Source organism: Vombatus ursinus, unplaced genomic scaffold, assembly GCF_900497805.2.
Source record: "Vombatus ursinus unplaced genomic scaffold, bare-nosed wombat genome assembly UNPS02014807.1, whole genome shotgun sequence".
NCBI classification, from domain to species: domain Eukaryota; kingdom Metazoa; phylum Chordata; class Mammalia; order Diprotodontia; family Vombatidae; genus Vombatus; species Vombatus ursinus.
In genome coordinates this window covers 55,978,886-55,997,458 of record NW_020954585.1, presented here as the reverse complement: position 1 = coordinate 55,997,458, position 18,573 = coordinate 55,978,886, and the positions used below count along the sequence as shown (strand labels likewise).

The window sequence follows — 18,573 nt, the reverse complement described above, 5'->3', positions numbered from 1 at the left end:
AGGTCCTCCTGACTCTAAAGTTGGTACTCTATTTACTTCGCCACCTAGCTGCCCCTCAAATGAAATATTTGAAAAATGCTTTTCAAACCTTAAAGTGTTATATAAATGTTAGCTGTTGTTGTTATTGTTCAATAAAATGAAACTGTTAATTATCATACTATTTATGGGATATAATTGATGTGGTTTTTTTTTCCCTTTCCTCTTCTACAGCAATGAAGTCTGGGGGAACTCAACTAAAACTCATCATGACATTCCAGAATTATGGGCAAGCACTGTTCAAACCCATGAAGTAAGTGCAAGAGGTTTTGGTGTCTGGGTCAGGGGAATCTGTAATGGCTCCTACAGCTCACGGGGGCCAAACGTGTTTTCCAGGAAACATTATATCAGAGTTAAAAAGAGGTGCCCTGACTGGGCTTGCAACATTGTAACAAAGGCAAAGAATCTTTCAGATCCTTTTCTTGGCTCTTTTCCTCTCCTTCACATTCCTTTGATTCCCTTTGAGCTCTGCCCCTCCCTCACCCAGAGCCCCTGCCCATCCTGCATCCAACCCTTCTGGCAGAAGGAGAAGCACAGGCTGAGAAATCATCATTACCTTAGTAATTATAAAAGCATGCACATTTTATTTATTTCTTGTTATTTAATATTTTATTTTTTCCCCAATTACATGTAAAATGATTTTTAACATTTGTTTCTTAAAACTTTGGGTTCAAAATTCTCTCCCTCCCCCCTCATTGAGAAGGCAAGCAATTTGGTATCTGTTATACCTGATGCACACTTTTTTAAAGAGGAGACCAAAAAGATACACCTAAAGGAATGACTATCTAATGGAAATAATCCCAGGTACTGGGGCTCCTAGGTATTGGGGGGGGAAGTTTTGGCTTGTCGGATCTTCTGGCGTGATTCAAATACTGCCACGAAAGCATGTATTACCTCCTGTTCCCACCTTAAATCCCACCATTTTGAGTAAACAATGAAGGAGCCAGAGTCCCCCTCAGTTAGTGTTACAAGAACTTTTGTCCCACGATGCCTTTTTCACATCATCTTCTAGAAAGGAGACTTTTTTCATTCCTTTTAAGGCTCCTTTTCACAGATGATCTCATTTAGTTTGCCTTGGAGGGAAGCTTGCCATAGTAAGTTACTATCCTCACAAAACAGAGTTTTAGATCGAAATTCTCAGGTAGATTTAACCTCGAAGACTGTATTTGATGCTTTTGGGCTTCACTTAATCTGTCTTTAATTCAGTCTGACTTGTAATGAAAGGCAAGGTGACTAATCAGGTACTTGCATTATGAATTGGGCTTTGAAAATGTATCTGAGTGGCTGTTAAAAAAAAGGAAATCAGGAAAGGGAGAGAAGATGGGATTGTTAGAGTTTGTTGACAGAGAATGAAAATGAAAAACTTGGAGCCTTACTTCATAGGGTTTAGCAAAGTCACTTGAGGCCACCAAATGTTAAATGAAACTACTTAATATCTGTGTCAGGGGATCAATGAAATCACATTCATTTCCTGTCTTTGTTTCTGCTGGGAGGTAGTTGAATTCATTACTCTGATCTGAGATAGTCTATACAGGACAAGGAAATTGTAGTTGGAGTGGTCTTTTCAGGAAGTGGAGGGCTGAGCACTTATCCAAGATAAGTTGATCTTCTGAACTTTGTAGACAGCCAGTCAGCCTCATTTAAGTCTAAACCCCCTATTTCCTCAGCATCCAGTGTGTGTGTGTGTGTGTGTGTGTGTGTGTGTGTGTGTGTGTGTGTGTTTAACAAGGATATTGAATTCAGAGCCACAATGTTCCTGGGAGACCATCTGATCGCAAAAGTAAGAAAATTGAGGTTTGGACAAGTATTATGTTTAGTCCAATGTCACAAGGGTAGTGAGACTTGAATTAGTGAGATCCAAGTAATTGACTCTCATCCTTTTAGCATTTATAGAGTGCTTTAATATTTGTAAAACACTTTGTATATGTTACCTCATTTGATTTTCATTAAAACCCTGGGATGTGGGTGGCATTTTATCCCCATTTTATTTTGTTTTTTTGAGTCAGAGTTAAATGACTTGCCCAGGGTCACACAACTAGTAAGTATCTGAGGATGGATTTGAACTCAGGTCCTCCTTATTCCAGGGCCAATGCTATATTTACTGCACCACCCAGCTGGCCCTACTTCCATTTTACAAATGAGGACAAATGTAGAAGGATTAAGTGACTTGCCCAGGGTAGCAGAGCTATTAGGTATCCAAGGGAGGCAGAATTTCAACTTAGATCTTCCTCACTCCAGAGTGGCCAGCACTCTGGCCACTCCTTAATTTAACTGCCTCCTTCTAATTCTTAAAAAAAAAAAGTTAATTTTTTTTAAATTTTTGTTATTTTTTTAGTATTTACAGTCAGAGTGGTTTCTCTTAACATGTGCAACATTCATCCTTCTCAGAAATTCTGAGCTGACGTAAATGTGGTTATTTTAAGTCCCCCTCATTATTGTGACATTGTCATTTTGGAACTGCTAACGAGGTAAAATGAAGAGTTCGACATTTGCCTATCTACTGCATGCTGCCCAAAGATGGCAAGATGATGGATGGGCCTGGACATGCAGCCAGGTTCTCACACCAAGCAATTATGGGAATCTGTGGACAATAGCAGAAAATGACAATGTCTTCATTTCTCCTTCAGCGGGATTTCAAGGACATCACTGCAGGCTTCTCTGGACTGATTTACGCTTATCATCTTGGCATGCACATTTTTCGAAAACCTGGAAGAATATTTCCAAGCATGTTAAAAGCTACTTGGAGTAATATACATATTTTTAAAACTAGCCGAAGCCTAGTGTACCATAGACAGTCTCTGCCACTCAGCTCATTCAGACAAAATATCCTCTAAATAGGACTGATCCAACAAGAGTACAGCTTTTTTTTTTCCTCCACTGATTTATTGTTATTTAAATCTAAATAAGGGCTGAGGGTGACCAGTAAATCAAATAGGTGGCACAGTGTGATGAACAGGGTTTGGGAAATCTAGATTTTTGTCCAGGCTTGGCTACTAAATAGCTATAAGGTCTTGGCTAAGTCATTCTTTTCTTTTGAGTCTCAGTTTCCACCCTGGTTTTGGAGGGTATGGGGACTCCTCTGCTCCACATAACTTTCCTAGCCCAGATCCTTTATGGTAAGCTCATCAGGATACTCCTTTCCCCCCCCCTTAAAAAAAACCTTCTTGCCAGTGTTCCCTTCCTTTTTTTCCCCCCTTCCCATTCCTACCTCTTGGAAGAAGCCTAGAGTCCCCATTCTACTCCAACTAATGGTAGTGCAATGGGCACCTCCAGCCCCAACCCTCTTGCTAGGTAGACATGACTGCTTATACTGCTTGAATGAGCAGAAACTCACCAATTACAATCTTCCTGAGAAGATGTAGGTTTACTAGGTTTTGCCATCTTCCCTGTCACTATACCCATACCCCAGGCATTATCATTTGATCTGCCAGTACACACTAGTGACCTTACCATCCACTCTTTTATATGCATCATCTCCCCCAATTAATATATGAGCTTCTATTTATATCCCTAGAACTTAGCACAGTGCTTGAAACATTTTTGTTGTTGTTATTCAGTCATTTCCAACCCTTTGTGACCCCATTTGGGGTTTTCTTGGCAAAGATACTAGAGTGGTTTGCTATTTCCTTCTCCAGATCATTTTACAGATGAGAAAACAGAGGGGAAAAGGGTTAAGTGACTTGCCCAGGGTCACACAGCTAGTAAGTATCTAAAGCCAGATTTGAACTCATGAAAATAAGTGTCATCCTGACTCTAAGGCCAGGGCTTTATCCACTGCACTTGAAGCATAGTAAATGTTGAATACTTTTTCATTCATTCGTTCAAAGATTCAACATTCTGACATAATTTAAGAATAACCAATCTTTGCCAGTCCCTTTGTTTCATGTTGTGGGTAATACAAAGAAGATAGAACATAGTTCCTGCCCTCAGAGGGATTCAGCATTCTAAGTTTGACAGTCTTTCACCAGATGTCACATGATAGAAGTTGGCTGTAGAATCACGGACATCTATGTGGCGCCATATGGTATAGAATGCCGTGTCTAGAGTCTTGAAGACTTACCTTCCTGAGTTCAAATCCGGTCTCACTTACTAGCTGTGTGACCCTGGGCAAGTTGCTTAACCCTGTTTGCCACAGTTTCCTCATCTGTAAAATGAGCTGGAGAAAAAGCTACTTTAGTAGCTTTGCCAAGAAAATGACAAATGGGGTCAGACATGACTGCAAACCCTCTGCTCCCTATAATTTTGCAGAAGTGGAAACTGAGACCCAGAAAAGGAAAATAACTTTCCCAAGCTTATATCAGTAGTGTGGCACTAAGAAGAATTAAACCCAAGCCCTCTGGCCCAAATTTAATACTGTTTCTACTGTGCCATGCTATAATTAAGATGGGCACCCAAAAAGATAATTAACAATTTAAGTCAGTAGCAGTTTATCAAATTTATTAAAGCATTAAGCTCCTGTTATATGTCAGGTGCTTCTCTTGATGACTGGGGATGCAAATACCAAGAGTGAAAACTTCCTCCTCTCAAGGAGATTAATATGGTAAAGAAGGAGAACAGCAATATGTGTGAGAGGTGGGAGAGGTCGCTATATGATGGTCTAGTCATGGAAGAGGCAAGAATTGAATTCCATCTGGAAGAACAGGTAGAATTCTAAATGGCATGAAGGAACAAGGAGGGCATTGCAGATTGGGGCAAGGCTAGACATGGAAATGAGACAGCACAAGTCAAGCTTCAGCAGGGATGTGCTGGTAAATGTTTAACAACCTACTCTTGTGTGTGAGGGGAATGTACACACTCACTTTTTTAAATTTAATCTGCCTTATTAACATTTTCCCCATTATTTTCTTAAGTCTAGACAATCAACAAAATAATAACAGCTTATTTATAGTATTTGCTGATTTCTGAGGTGTAAATGCTCACACTGAAAATTTAACAATTGGTTTGAGCTGGTTCCAGGACACTTATGCATTTAAGGTACAATGAATTGACTTAGTGGATTTAGAATGGTTTGCTTTTCTGAGTTCCTAATAACTCTATAAATTATATATAATTATAAATTAATATTAATTTAGATTTATAGAGTATGTTTTCTGCCAAGGTCTCAAAAGAGAAGACAACACTAGTTAAAGAGGGTCCAAAGGGGAGAGTATCTAAAATGATAGGTAAGTGGGTAGAAACCTGGAGTTAGGATGCCCAAGTACTCAGCCAATTTTTTCTGCTTACTTTTTCTCTGTGAATTTGGACAAATCACTTAACCTCTGGGCTTCATCTTACAATTTGACAAACATTTCTCATCTGAAAAATGAGGTAGTTGGGCTAGATAACCTCTTTTAGGCCTAAATCTCTTAAGAGGGAGCAAATAATATATCAGATTCCAAGTTAATGTTGGTCAGGCAGGATTTGCTTGAATATCCATACAAAATAACCTTTAGTTACCTTTTGGAAGTTAATCATTATCCCTTTAATCATGTTTGGTCACTTTCAGATTTCAAATTTGCTTCTCAGAACATTAAATGGAAAACAAACATTTAATGTATTAAGGCTGTTGGTTATTCTTGTGTTCTGCCATCATCAGCAAGCTGTGTCTGGGGTTCCAAATGCAATCTCAAAGACTGTGAAATATGGTACAAGAGTGATACCCAGGCTTCTGTTTATTTTGCCAACACATTCGTGTCACTTTGTTGATTATTCCTGTGTCATCCATCAGTTGAATTTATTTTCAGATTTCTGTAACACAACCAAGAATTCCTGAGTCTTCTGCCCTTTAATTTAAAATGCAGGACATTAGCCAGGAAGTCTATTCCCCCAAACCCCAGTTGGTGTTCTAGCTATGTTAAGTGGGAACATACACACACACACACACACACACACATCTTTCGAATTTTCCATAGGCTGAAATAAAAGCCGATTCATACCCAACACTCAGATTGTACCTTTATGCTTGTACAAGATCTGGGGATCCTCTTTATCTACATTTGGGCAAACCTAACCCAAGCTATGCCATAGGTATATAGGGAGATTTTCCCTAGAGCAACTACATATGCGGCCAGTGAGCCCAAAGAGAGAAGCTCACTGTTGAGGTCGGACCCTCCCCTCTCTCATAATTGGATCCAGTCTTCGTGAGCCTAGAGTTTTGAGGTTGTATGGTTGTTTATATGTGTGTAGATACATTTTTTTCCTGGCATCTCCATAAATTTTCAGTTCACATTTATGTTTTCCTAAGGTCTCAAAGGATGAGAAAACACTAGCTAAAGAGGGTATTTAAAAGAGTAATTGAAGCAGTAGGGAAGGTGGGGTATGAGTTAGTGGCAGAAGCCCTAGACTGAAGTCAGGAGATTTGAGTTCTAATCCTAGTTCAGCTGTTTACTTCAGCTGTATGACCTAGGACATTCCATCATTTAATCTCCACAGTCCTCAATTTGAAATTCAACAAATTCTTCAGAGTAAATGAATTTAGGGGAAAGGGTGACATTCTAGGCCTTTGGAGCAGCAGTTCTCAAACTATTTGATCTCAGAGTTCCTTTACACTCTTGAAATTATTGTGACCCCCCAAAGAGAGCTGTTTATGTGGATTATACCTGATGGTATTTACCATATTAGAAATTAAAACGGATAGAATTTTAAAATATTTACTAATTTATTTAAAAATTACAGTAAATCCCATATATTAACAGAAATAAAATACTCTTTATGAGAAATAACTATTTTCCAAGGCAAAAAAAATAATGAGAATGGGTTTTTTTGCTTTTTTTTTGCAAATCTAATGTCTAATAGAAGACAGCTGGATTCTCATATCTGCTTTTGCATTCAATCTGTTACAATATGTTGTTTTGGTTGAAGTATGTGAAGAAAATCCAGTCCCACAGAGATATGTAGTTGGAAAGGGGAGGAGTATTTTAATAGGCAGATAAAGTCTTAGTATTATTATGAAAATGGTTTTGACCTCATAAATCCAGGAGTAAAACCACAGCTTTGGAGCCACTTAAGGGAGAAAACAATGACTGGAAGATAGAAATGCAGATATTCTAAAGAGCAGAACCTCTACTTGCAAAGGCCAATGCTGTTTATAAAGATTCCTCATCTCAGGTTAAGGGAAATGGGAAGATTGAGCAATTTCTTATATAAGTTGATGGCCACAGACTGTCTGCATGGATAACTCAAGTCCGAAGCCTAAATTACCAGCGGTAAAAAAAATGTTTCTTGCCTAAATCATCTCTGTAATGACCTCACCTCTCCTAAGCCTTGTGGCCGCTGTTGTTGGGGGAAGGATGGCCTTGGGGCTGACATAACATGTGAAATCATGTCAAAATAAACATGGTTGGTTGTTGGGGGATCTTGTGGTAATGAATTCTGCTTGTGATGAGCTGGGACATGGTCCAGGGTGTGGCCATTGTTCTGTGATAACAGAAACTCTGGTTGTTTGTTGTGATAGTTTAACCTGCCCTAGCTTAGCCTAAGAGGCAGGCTTATGTGTCATCTTGTTACAAAGGCATGGAGTTCACAAGATATTTATTAGGTTTTGAGAGAGAAGGGACCTTAGAACCCATCGAGATTGATCAGTGGATAATGCCAATGGCTAGGCCTGGAGTCAGGAAGGCCTGAGTTCAGATCTGGCCTCAGACACTAGCTGTGTGACCCTGGGCAAGTCACTTAACCTTGTTTGCCTCAGTTTCCTTATCTGTAAAATGAGCTGGAGAAGGAAATGGCAAACCACTCCAATATCTTTGCCAAGAAAACCCCAAATGGGGTCACAAAGAGTTGGACTGCCTGAACAACAACATAGAAATCATGGAAGCCAGTCTCTTATTTTATGGTGAAGGAAGTGCTGCCCCTAGCACAGAGGTCAGAGAAGTGATTGGCAGAAGGTCAAATAGCTAAGTGGCAGAGCTGGGGTTCACACTCTTCTTTTCACTTGAGACATTGCTTCAAAGCACCTAGTAAGTTTAACTTTAAGCAGTGTGTGAAATTATAATAATAGCTAACATCTATATTGTACCTTAAGGTTTGCAAAATCCTTTACTGATATTATCTCTTTTGATCCTCACAACAACCCTGTGACACAGGTGCTATTATTATTATCCCTATTTTACAGATGAGGAAACTCAGGCTGAGACAATAAATGACTTATGCAGGGTGTCTGATACGCTAGTAAGCATATGAAGCAGGGATTCAAATTCAGGTGTTTCTGACTCCAAATCTAGCACCACTGGTGAAGCTACCTACTAAAACAAAACAAACCAAAAAAATATGTAGTTGTATCATTTGCAGACCCATGCTAACATGATTCCAGAGCAACATAAACTCTGAGAAAAAAAATGAAATTTAGCATTTGTACCAACAATATTAGGTGGTAGAAAGGAGTTTTAAAAAATTAGAAGTAAAAAAAAAATAAGGAAGAGAAGATAATTTTGCTTCCCAAGAAAACATCTATCCCAGAACTATTTAGTTCCAAACGACCTTCATGCTACTTGGGAATTATATAGCATAGCCTTTTGTTTGAAATGGGTGTTCAGTCCTCCGGGGCTTAGAAATCTTTTTGCTCTAGGGCAAGAGTTCTTAACTTTGTTTTGTGTTATGGATCCCTTTGGCATTCTGATGAAATCTATGGATCCCTTCTCCAGATATTGTTTCTAAATACATGAAATACATAGAACTCAATTTAGGACAAGCTAAGTGTTTTCAAGTTGTGTTGTAATGTTCTGGCTCCGAGTAACTTTTTTCTCCACACCTACATTCCTATATTAGCAATACAGCTCTGTGTTGTTAAAACTACAGTAGATGGGGTGTTAGAGATGAGTCAGGGTATGAACCAGACACATTTTCCCTTCCTTCAGTGACAGAAATAAACATCTCAAACCAATATCAGATACAAAGAAGAGCCCCCCTACTTGAGACATTGCCACTCTTAACTGTAGGCGCTTATACCTTTCCTTCCATAACGTTAGGTAGAGCAGTGGTTCTCAAAGATGGTCCACTGAGCAGTGGGGTATTCATAAATGTCCTTAAGCTAGTCTAAAAAATGCATCACCATAAATTGTATGAATAGTCAGTATTTATTAAGTACCTTCTATGTGCGCAGCAAGGGCAACTAGGTGGCACAGTGGATAGAGTGTCTGGCCTGTAGTCAGGAAGACTCATCTTTGTGAGTTCAAATCCAGCTCAGACACTTGCTAGCAGTGTGACCCTGGGCAAGTCACTTAACCCTGTTTGCCTCAGTTTCTTCACCTGTAAAAATGAGCTGGGTGAGGAAATGGCAAATCACTCCAGTAAGATAAGCAAAGATTGCCAAGAAAAGCCCAAATGGGGTCACAGAGAGTCGGACATGACTGAAATGATGCAACCACAATATTTACTTTAAGAAACTTAGAAGAATGAGGCATTGGTAAGACTAAGGCACATAAAGCAACAGTGAAGAACAGAACAGAATACAACTAAGTGCTAAATTTTGTAGTATAGATGGTAGGTCTATACTTTATGAATGTTATGAAGGAGAGCTCAATGAGGATTAAACATTTCAGGGAAGCTTTCATGGAATAGAAATGACTTGAGCCAGAGCAAGAAGGATGGTTACTGTTTAGAGAGGTTATTACTTGCCATGGAGCCAGGAAGACCTGGATTTGAGTTCTACCTCTGACACATACTGTTTGTATGACTTTGGGTAAATCACTTAGTTCTCGATTTTCTGTACAGCTCCCTAAGACTATAAATTGTTGGAGACGGCTGTTGTTGTTCAGTTGTTTTAAGTTGTTTAATGGAGTCCTCATGACTCCATTTGGGGTTTTCTTGCAGAGATAGTGGAGAGATTTGTCATTGCCGTCTCCAGCTTATTTTATAGATAAGAAAACTGAGACAAACAGAGTTGTGACTTGCCCAAGGTCACACAACCAGTAAGTGTCTGAGGCCAGATTTGAACTCAAGAAGATCAGTCTTCCTGATTCTAGGTCCAGCACTCTATGCCACCTAGCTGTCCATAGAGAAGGTCGTGATGATGATGATGATGATGATGATGATGATGATGATGATGATAGCTAGCATTTATATGGTGCTATATAGTATTGCAAAGATGAGAGTTGTTATCCTTATATTGCAGATGAGGAAACTGAGGCTAAGAGAGGTTAAGGGGCTTGCCCAGAGTCACAGTACTAGCAAGTATCTGAAGCCTGAGGTTGGATTTGAACTTGGGTCTTCATGCCTCCAGATCTAGTACTCTATCCACTGAGACCACTGAGCTGTTGCCTCTATAGTGGGTAAAGAGAATTTCCTCAACCGGGAGTTCCCTGAATCGATGAGATGACAGGGCTAGTCCTTTTCTCTATTCCTTAGCATAAGAAGCAGCTTGGTAGTATGGACAGAAATCTTGCCTTAGAGTTAGGAAAAACTGAATTCCAGCTGTCCTTATGTTTGTGGGCCTTTGACTATCTGAGGCAATTCTCTGACTGTAACTTTCAGAGAAGCCTCCAGTGTACATCTGTAGGAGTCTCTCACTCAGAGCTCTGTACACCAATGAAATCACAGGCCCAGAAGGAGGAGAAAAAGAAAAAAAAAACTTACTTAGCATGCACTCCAGACAAACGGACAGACGGGAACTTATGTCAGTGATATTTAGGTGCTAAGGGAGACTTGATTACACAATAGGGATCATGGGAGATAGGATAAAGTAGGCATTGACCATGTAATTAAGCAACCCTTTGAACCTTTCCAGAAATCACATGCTTTATGTACTCAGATCCTGCTACCAAACCCCTGAACTGCCTGTGCCCATTTTGAGCCTTAACATTTCAGTTGTTGGTTGATTCTTCCCTTTTAAGGTGGCTCAAAAATATGTAACAACTTTTTTTTGATCTCCTTATCCTCCCAGTCTCCTCCCCCTTCCCCCCTAATTATACTCTTTGGTCCTGTGACATTGAACTTCTTGCTTGAACAAGACACCTCATCTCCAAACTCCAGGCATTTTCACTGCCTTCCATCTATTCATGGAATGTTCTCCCTCTTCATATCTGTGTAGTAGCCTCCCTGGCTTCCTTCAGTTCCCAATTATCCTACCTACCACAGGAAATCTTTCCCAACCTCCCAAGGTTCTAGTCCCTACTTTGTGTTGACTATTGCAAATTTATTCTGTATATAGCTTGTTTGTACATTGTCTCTTCCATTGGACTGTGAGCTCCTGGAAGGCAGGGACTGTCTTTTGCCCTTCTTTATATTCCCAGTACTTAGCATGGTGCTGGCACATAGTAGGTGCTTAATAAATATTTACTGATTGAAAAGTACTACAAAGTAAAAGTAAAGTAAAAGACTGCAAAGTAAAAATATTATGATAAGAGTAAATAACTGATCAGACCCATGATTTCATTAATATAGGGAATTCCCAGTGAGGAAATTCCTTCTACCAATGCATATTGGTGTGTGCTCTACAATTTGTAAAGGGTTTCCATAATTACCGCTGTCAAGGCTGGATTCCACACTCATTCTCAAGCCATCACTTTGTAGGAAGAGCTGAAGTCCTCTGGAACTGACCATATCCTTGCATCCTATTTCATAGTTTAAAGGGATTCCTGCTGACTTAGAGTGTTCCAAACTCCTCAGCCCACACTATTTCTGGTGTGGATCTTTCCAGCTTCTTCTACAATACAACCTGGGGTAGAGGGCGTAGAACCATCAAGTACTTTGTGGCTGGTCTTGGCCCAGGGCCTGACTTTGATGTAAATACCTATGCTATCTTAGATGAAAAGTAGTAGAGAAAGCTGGATTTGAAGTCAAATTTGAAACCTAACTCCACTGCTTCCTACCTCTATGACTTCAGGCAGGTCATTTACTTTGTCTAAACCTTAGTTTCCTTATCTGTAACAGGAAGTAATTGTTCTGTAGCATGCCTGGGAGACCTCAGGCAGGTTACTTAGTTTGTCTAAGCCTTGATTTCTGTATCTAGAAGATGAGATAACTGGTCTAGGTGACCTCTAAGGTCCCTTTCCTACTCTAAATCTAGAATCCTTTAGTCTTGTGACCTAGAGCCTGGAACATGCCTAAAGACCCATGGAAGAAAAGTTTGAATAGAGTTCCATGCTAGATCTGAACCAAAGGACTTGGGTCTAAATCCAAGCTCTGTCACTTACTACCCCTGTGACCTTGGACTAGTCACCCTGGGACAACAAAAATGAGATGGTTGTAATAAATGATCTCTAGGGTCCTTCCATTTCTAAATCTATAATACTGAGCTGAAGAGTTGCCAGATAAATGTTGTGATAAACCTCAATTAACATCTCTGGCCACAAAAGCCCTTTTAAGCAAGTTGGCCTGGGTGTGGAGCAATGTGGGCAAAATTCCTATGAGATCATAAATTTACATCTGTAAGATACCTTACAAGTCATCTTGTCTAGACCCCTTATTTTACATACCAGCAAACTGAGGCCCAGAAAGTCTAAGCAACTTGCCCAAGATAACATAGAATGAGGATGCTGAACCACCATCCTCAGACTGCAGATCTAGTGTTTTTTTTTTCTCACAGTACTGTACTGCTTCCAAATATACACCTATAATCAACGATAATCGTGCCTTACATATACATAGCGTGTTTGTAATTTACCAAGCATAGTTTCATAACAGTCTGTGTGGTATGTACTCTAAGCCCTGGGCGTGGGGGAAATGTTGCCATGTACACCATCACTAGGTCGGGGCATCCCCCCTCCCCCCAAATACCAACAGTTAACATTTATATAGCACTTGGGATACAACAAAAGTTAAGACACTGTGAGCTCCTAATATAATTAATTCTCAGCTTCAGTTTCCTCATCTATAAAATGAGGATAATGATAGTACCTACTTAACAAAGGGAGTGTGAGGCTCAAATAGGATCATATATGTTAAATATTTTGTAAACCTTAAAGCGTCATGCAAATGTTTGCTGCTGTTTTTATTGTAAATAGTTGTTGAATTGGATTAAGTTGAATCAAGCGATATCAAAAGCTCAAATAAAAAAAAGTCATCTAAGAGTGTGTGACAACCCTACTACCTGCATAAACTCACAGAACTGTAGAATCAGCCAGAGATCTTTGAGATCATCTCTTCAAACAGGTCATAGGTTCTCTAGACAGAACCTCAGAGCCCATTTTACTGATGAGATTAATGAGGCCTAGGGCAATGTGACCAAGCCAAGACTGTGATTCAAGCCCCCTAATTTCCAATTCAGATGCTTTTAATACTTTATCATTTTTCCAACAGAGGCTTGGTCCCTGCTCTCTAGTACAGAACTCATAGAACCATAGGGTCTTTTTTTTTTTTAGTCAAATTTTTTTTTCAAAGAACCGACTTCTCAACCTCCTACTTACCTTTTTCTTTCCTTCACTGATAAAGAAAGAGAAAGCAAAAATCTCCTGTCACAAACATGTATTTTGTTGTTCAGTTGTTTTAGTTGTGTCCAGCTCTTCATGATCCCATTTGGAGTGTTTCTGGCAAAAATACTGGAGTGGTTTGCCATTCTTCTCCAGTTCCTTTTACAGATGAGGAAACTGAGGCAAAGAGGGTGAAGTGACTTGCCCAGGGTCACACAGTTAATAATCATTGGAGGCCAGATTTGAACTCAGAAAGATGAATCTTCCTGACTCCAGGCCAGGCACTCTATCCATTGAACCACCTAGTTACTCTACAAATATCTACGGTCAAGTAAAATAAATTCCCAGATTGGCCAAGTCTTCTCCAAATATGTCTCAATCTGGACTCTGAAGTCCATTGCCTCTCTCAGAAGGTGGGTAGCCTATTTTATCCTAAGCCCTATGGAATCCTGAGCCAATAGAGTAAGAGATGGAAGAAACCTTATGGAACTAATACATCTATCTCATTTATATGACAGAGGAAGAAATTGAGTTTCAGAGAAATAAAATGACTTGCCCAGGGTCACACAGTATTTTGTGACACAATTATCTTTAAGAGCTTTCTTCTGTTGCTACCCATTTGTGCGGTAATGTTATAGTGGGGATCCTTTAGGGTATGGATTAGCCTAGAGAGAGCTGCTTAAATTCCTCCCATTTTTGAAATTCTCAAAAAAAAAATTTCCCTTGATTTTCTGCCACTACCACTGCGCTGTTGTTTATGAAGCCTTCTAAACTCAGATTTATTTAATATTCTCAAACCTGGATTTATGGTGAAAAAAGCAACTTCCCTAGTCACCAAGCAAAAAACTCCATCAGAGTTCCTTCCCAGGACTTCACATCCGAGCCCAGTTCCTGTGGGTAGTTGGTAATGGGCCAGAGGAAGAGTGGAAAAACTGCCTTCACTCGTCAAAGGTATGGGATTCCTTCTTCTCTTTCCTTTCTTCCAAAAATCCACAATTTTTAGATTCCCAGTCCCCAAAGCACAGAAACTCCTCCAGGATGAAATCTACAAAACGGAGTGAGCTGGTGAAGAAATTCCCAGGCCCTGGCCAATATTTCAAAATGGAGAAACTGGAGCCTTCCTTTGGCTAAGTGCTTGGTAATACCTGACAAATCATGCAACATCATCAGGTCATTTATTTAGGGCAGCCGAGCGCAAACAGTAAGGATGGCTTTAATGGCCACAAGAGCACCACTGTGGTAAATAAAGCCTGATAATCTATAATTATTTTATTTATTTGAAGCACAGCCTCATCCCTCCTAAGTCCGCTTCCCATAAAGGACGGTTGAGAGAGCCAGGGCTATTTATAACTCCCGTGGCCAAATGCAGATTCCCCGGCTGCTTCCCAGTGAGCAGGCGTGGAAGAAAGGGAGGGCTGCTTGTTAATATTCCAATCCAATGGGAGACTTTAATGCATTTGCAATGTAGTGAACATATTTTAACACAATGGCAAGGTAGGAGCTTTTAGCATATTGCCACTCCACCTTTCTTTTGCAAACATCATCCCAGTAAATTACTGCAGTAAAAGGCCAATTTCTAAACTGTTAGCTATAATGATGGAAATTGCTGGGGCTTCTACAGGCAACTCCTGGGCTAATTAGTTGGGGGTGGGGGAAGTACCTTTCCTGTGGGTTCCTGTATCAAACTGATCCTGGCTTTCATCTGGGCGAGATTCATAGGCTGCTTCACTCCCTTGCGCAGAGAGCACCTTTCCAAGTGCTCTGTGATTCTTCACGCCTTCAGCAGCCTGCCCTTCTCTGGTAACACTTTTCAGTGCCAAGGGGCATAGGCCTCATGGGTCACAGCTGAGGAGCTCCATTTGGATACTGGCTGAATTGCAGAAGTGTGAGAGAGTGGATGTTTAGGCTCCATCTTCTTCCCATTCCCTCCTTCCTTCCACCCTCCCCCATAGGTGAACAGATCCACAGTGGTCTGTTTATCAACCATGCCAGGAGCTGGGTGTCTTAGCAATGACTCTGTTAATGCAAAGTAAGTAGATTTCAAAAAGATAGCAGCTGACAGCTATATAGGAGCACAAATCTAGAGATGGGAACCACCTAATGGTGATGATGATGATAGTTAGCATTTAGATAGCAGCTTTAAGGTTTACAAAGCACTTTACATGTGTTACCTCATTTGAAGGGGCATCTAAGTGGCACAGTGGATAGAACACCAGGCCTGAAGTCAGCAAGACTCATTTTCCTAAGTTCAAATCCAGCCTCAGACATTTACTAGCTGTGTGACCTTGGGCAAGTCACTTACCCTGATTTGCCTCAGTTTCCTCAATTATAAATGAGCTGGAGCAGGAAATGGCAAATCACTCCAGTGTCTTTGCCAAGAAGACCCCGGATGCGGTTATGAAGATTCGAACGCGACTGAACAAATCTCATCTGAGCCTTACAATGACCCTGTGAGGCAGGTACTATTATTATCTTCATTTTGCAGATAAAAAAAAACTGAGGCTCAGAGAGGATAAGTGAAGTCTGATGCTAGTGTCTGATGCAAGATTTGAACTCCAGGGTTCCTGACTCCTGAATTCAGCATACTATCCACTAGGCCACTGATCCAACCCCTTTATTTTACAGATCAACAAGTATTTATTAAAGGTCTGCTATGTGCCAGGCACTATGATAAATGCTGAAGATACATAGCTATGAGAGAAAGGGGAAAGAGAGAGAGAGAGAAATATATATTTTAACAGATGAGGAAACTGAAGTCCAGAAGATAATGCCAAGATCATGCAGGTAGGTAATAAACCACCAGAGGGGGAATTTGAACCCAGGTCCCCTCTCTACCTCACTTTTCCTCATCTGTAAAATGGAGATAATAGCACCTTCCCCCCCTGCCCCCCCAGGATTATGAGAATCATATGAGATAATAGATGTGAAGTGCTTTGCCGACCTACCTACAGGTGTTATATAGATGTCAACTATTCTTACTGTGCAGTGTATCTATCTTCTGAGGACCAGTCTAAGTTGGGAAAGGCTCATCACCCAAAGGTTGGTCAACGAGATGATGACTTTTTTGTGTGTGTATGGCCACAACACTTCATGAAGACCATGTATTAAGTCATGAATAGACTGCAATCTGTGGCCAGAGAAGGAGTACCTACACTGTTGGATGGAATCACAGCTATTTTTTAAGAATTGAGACAAGAAGGAAGTTTATCTAGGACATCCTATTTGATGTAGGATATCTGGCTGGTATGTGTGTTTTCTCTGACTTTCCAATATCTCCTGGTCTGTTTAGACAAAGAGATGCCGTTTTAGGAAGATGTTGGGAGTCATGACACTTTGGGGTACTATATGGAATAATAAGACATTTATCCAGCTGAGGATAAGAACTCCCAAAGAAAACAACCCAGGGTAGTTGCATGAGAAATAGTTAAGAGATTCTGGAGTGCTTAGTATGAAGGACCCAATATATGGGGACCGTGATAACTGTCTTTAGATATTTAAAAGGCCGTAATATGGAGGCCAGACCTTTTGTGTGGCAATGGGCACACTGGGCAATGGGAAAAATTACAGTGGTTAAAAAAAGAAGAATGTTCTACTAATTAGAGCTGCCCAACAATGGAAAAAGTATTATGGGCTCAACAAGTAATATGAAGCATTACTTCTTTACAAGTATTGAAGGCAAGAGGTTGGATGATCACGTTGGTGATATTGGAAGATGAGTTTCCTGCATTGAGTGGGAGGTTAGGCTAATTGATTTCTTTTTTTTTAAATTAACTTTTCAAATATCTTTAAAAGTTTTGTTAACTTAAAATATTAATTTAAAAATCATTTATATCTCTTTTCTTTAATGTCATCCACTTCCCCCTCCCTATGCAGTGAGCCATCCTTTATAACAGAGAATAAGAAAATTAAAAGAGCAGATCCACAAAACCAGCCAATAATCACCTGAGACTGTCACCTGTGCAGTGTTCCATACTGAAAGTCCCCCAATTCTTCAAGGAAGGGAAGGAGGTACATTTTTGCTTCTCCTCTCCAGAGACAAACATGGTCATTATAATTACATGAACCATGATGATTTCTGAGGGCCCCTCCAATATAGGTTGTATGATTCAACAAACTTTTATTAAGCACTTACTGCGTAAAGGATTCTTGGATTTGTTGTGTTGGGTGGTGGAAGAGCAAGTTGATGAAGAGGCCTCATTCATCCTTCTATGACTCAGTCGGCATATAAAATGCCACTTCTCAGTTGTAACCTATCTTGGTATATGTCACTTAGCATGGAATACTGCTTCCAGAGAAATACAGATCACTGTAAGTATGGTTTCAACATGCCCCTCTATGTGAATATACCCTGTCTGGATGAGCATATAAAAGATTAATAAGAAAGTGGGTTTAAAAAAATACACAGTACTCAGTGTCTTATTATAAAAGCTTGAAACCATTACTCACAGTTTCCATTTATCTTTTTTTTTATGATGAAAGAATTTAAGGAGATTTAGATAAAATACCTTTGTTTTTGTTGGCAAAAGGCAAGCACTCTTACAGATGGTGTTACAAGCTTTCAAATGGCAGAGTTTTTTTTAAGGAAGGCTCAACCACATTCTTTAAATTTCCTTTTGATTTGCCTTTTAGGAGTGCTATACAAATACTGTACCTTGTGATAATAACATCACACTGGGCCTGGAAATCCCTTTTCCAAGACGCCACTATTAATTTCTAGGTTTCCTTAGATTTTTTTTTTTTGTCTTTGAAGTTCTGTGATGTGAATTTGTACTTTAGGAATGAAAATCTCCCTCCAGCCCCACTTTGCTGCCTGCTTTGCCTTTATATTTCATACAGCATGTAGAGCTATTTGTAGGGGAGGGGGATGGAGAAGTCTGTTACCACTTTCCTGGCAGTCAGCCAACATCAGCATACTGCTTTTGTAAGTCAACATGGAAATTAAAATCAAATTGCAATTTTTTTCCTTTTTCTTTCTCCCTCATCCCTTAAAATCTTCAGGAGAGAAAGATGAAAAATATAGCGGCAGCTATTCCTGCAGCCCACAGCATTAGTCCCTGCTGTGGAAGAGGTCCTAGGAAAAAACCTAAGCTTCCCAGGATTTTGGCTAAGCTTGAGTGTGGTCCCTTTAAAGTCAGGAAGTTAGAATCATAGCCTCGCTTTAAAAGTAGATAGATAGATAGATAGATAGATAGATAGATAGATAGATAGATAG

At 39.9% G+C, this 18,573-nt stretch overlaps 1 protein-coding gene across 1 annotated transcript in view; it reads left to right on the top strand.

The window, feature by feature from the left end:
• The window catches only part of LOC114052374 (extracellular serine/threonine protein kinase FAM20C-like), a 146,946-nt gene that overhangs the window by 35,537 nt on the left and 92,836 nt on the right, over nt 1-18,573 (top strand). The window contains exon 3 of the mRNA XM_027874947.1: nt 211-289. Within this exon, the coding sequence (XP_027730748.1) occupies nt 211-289 (79 nt within the window). The remainder of the gene's footprint in view (nt 1-210; nt 290-18,573) is intronic.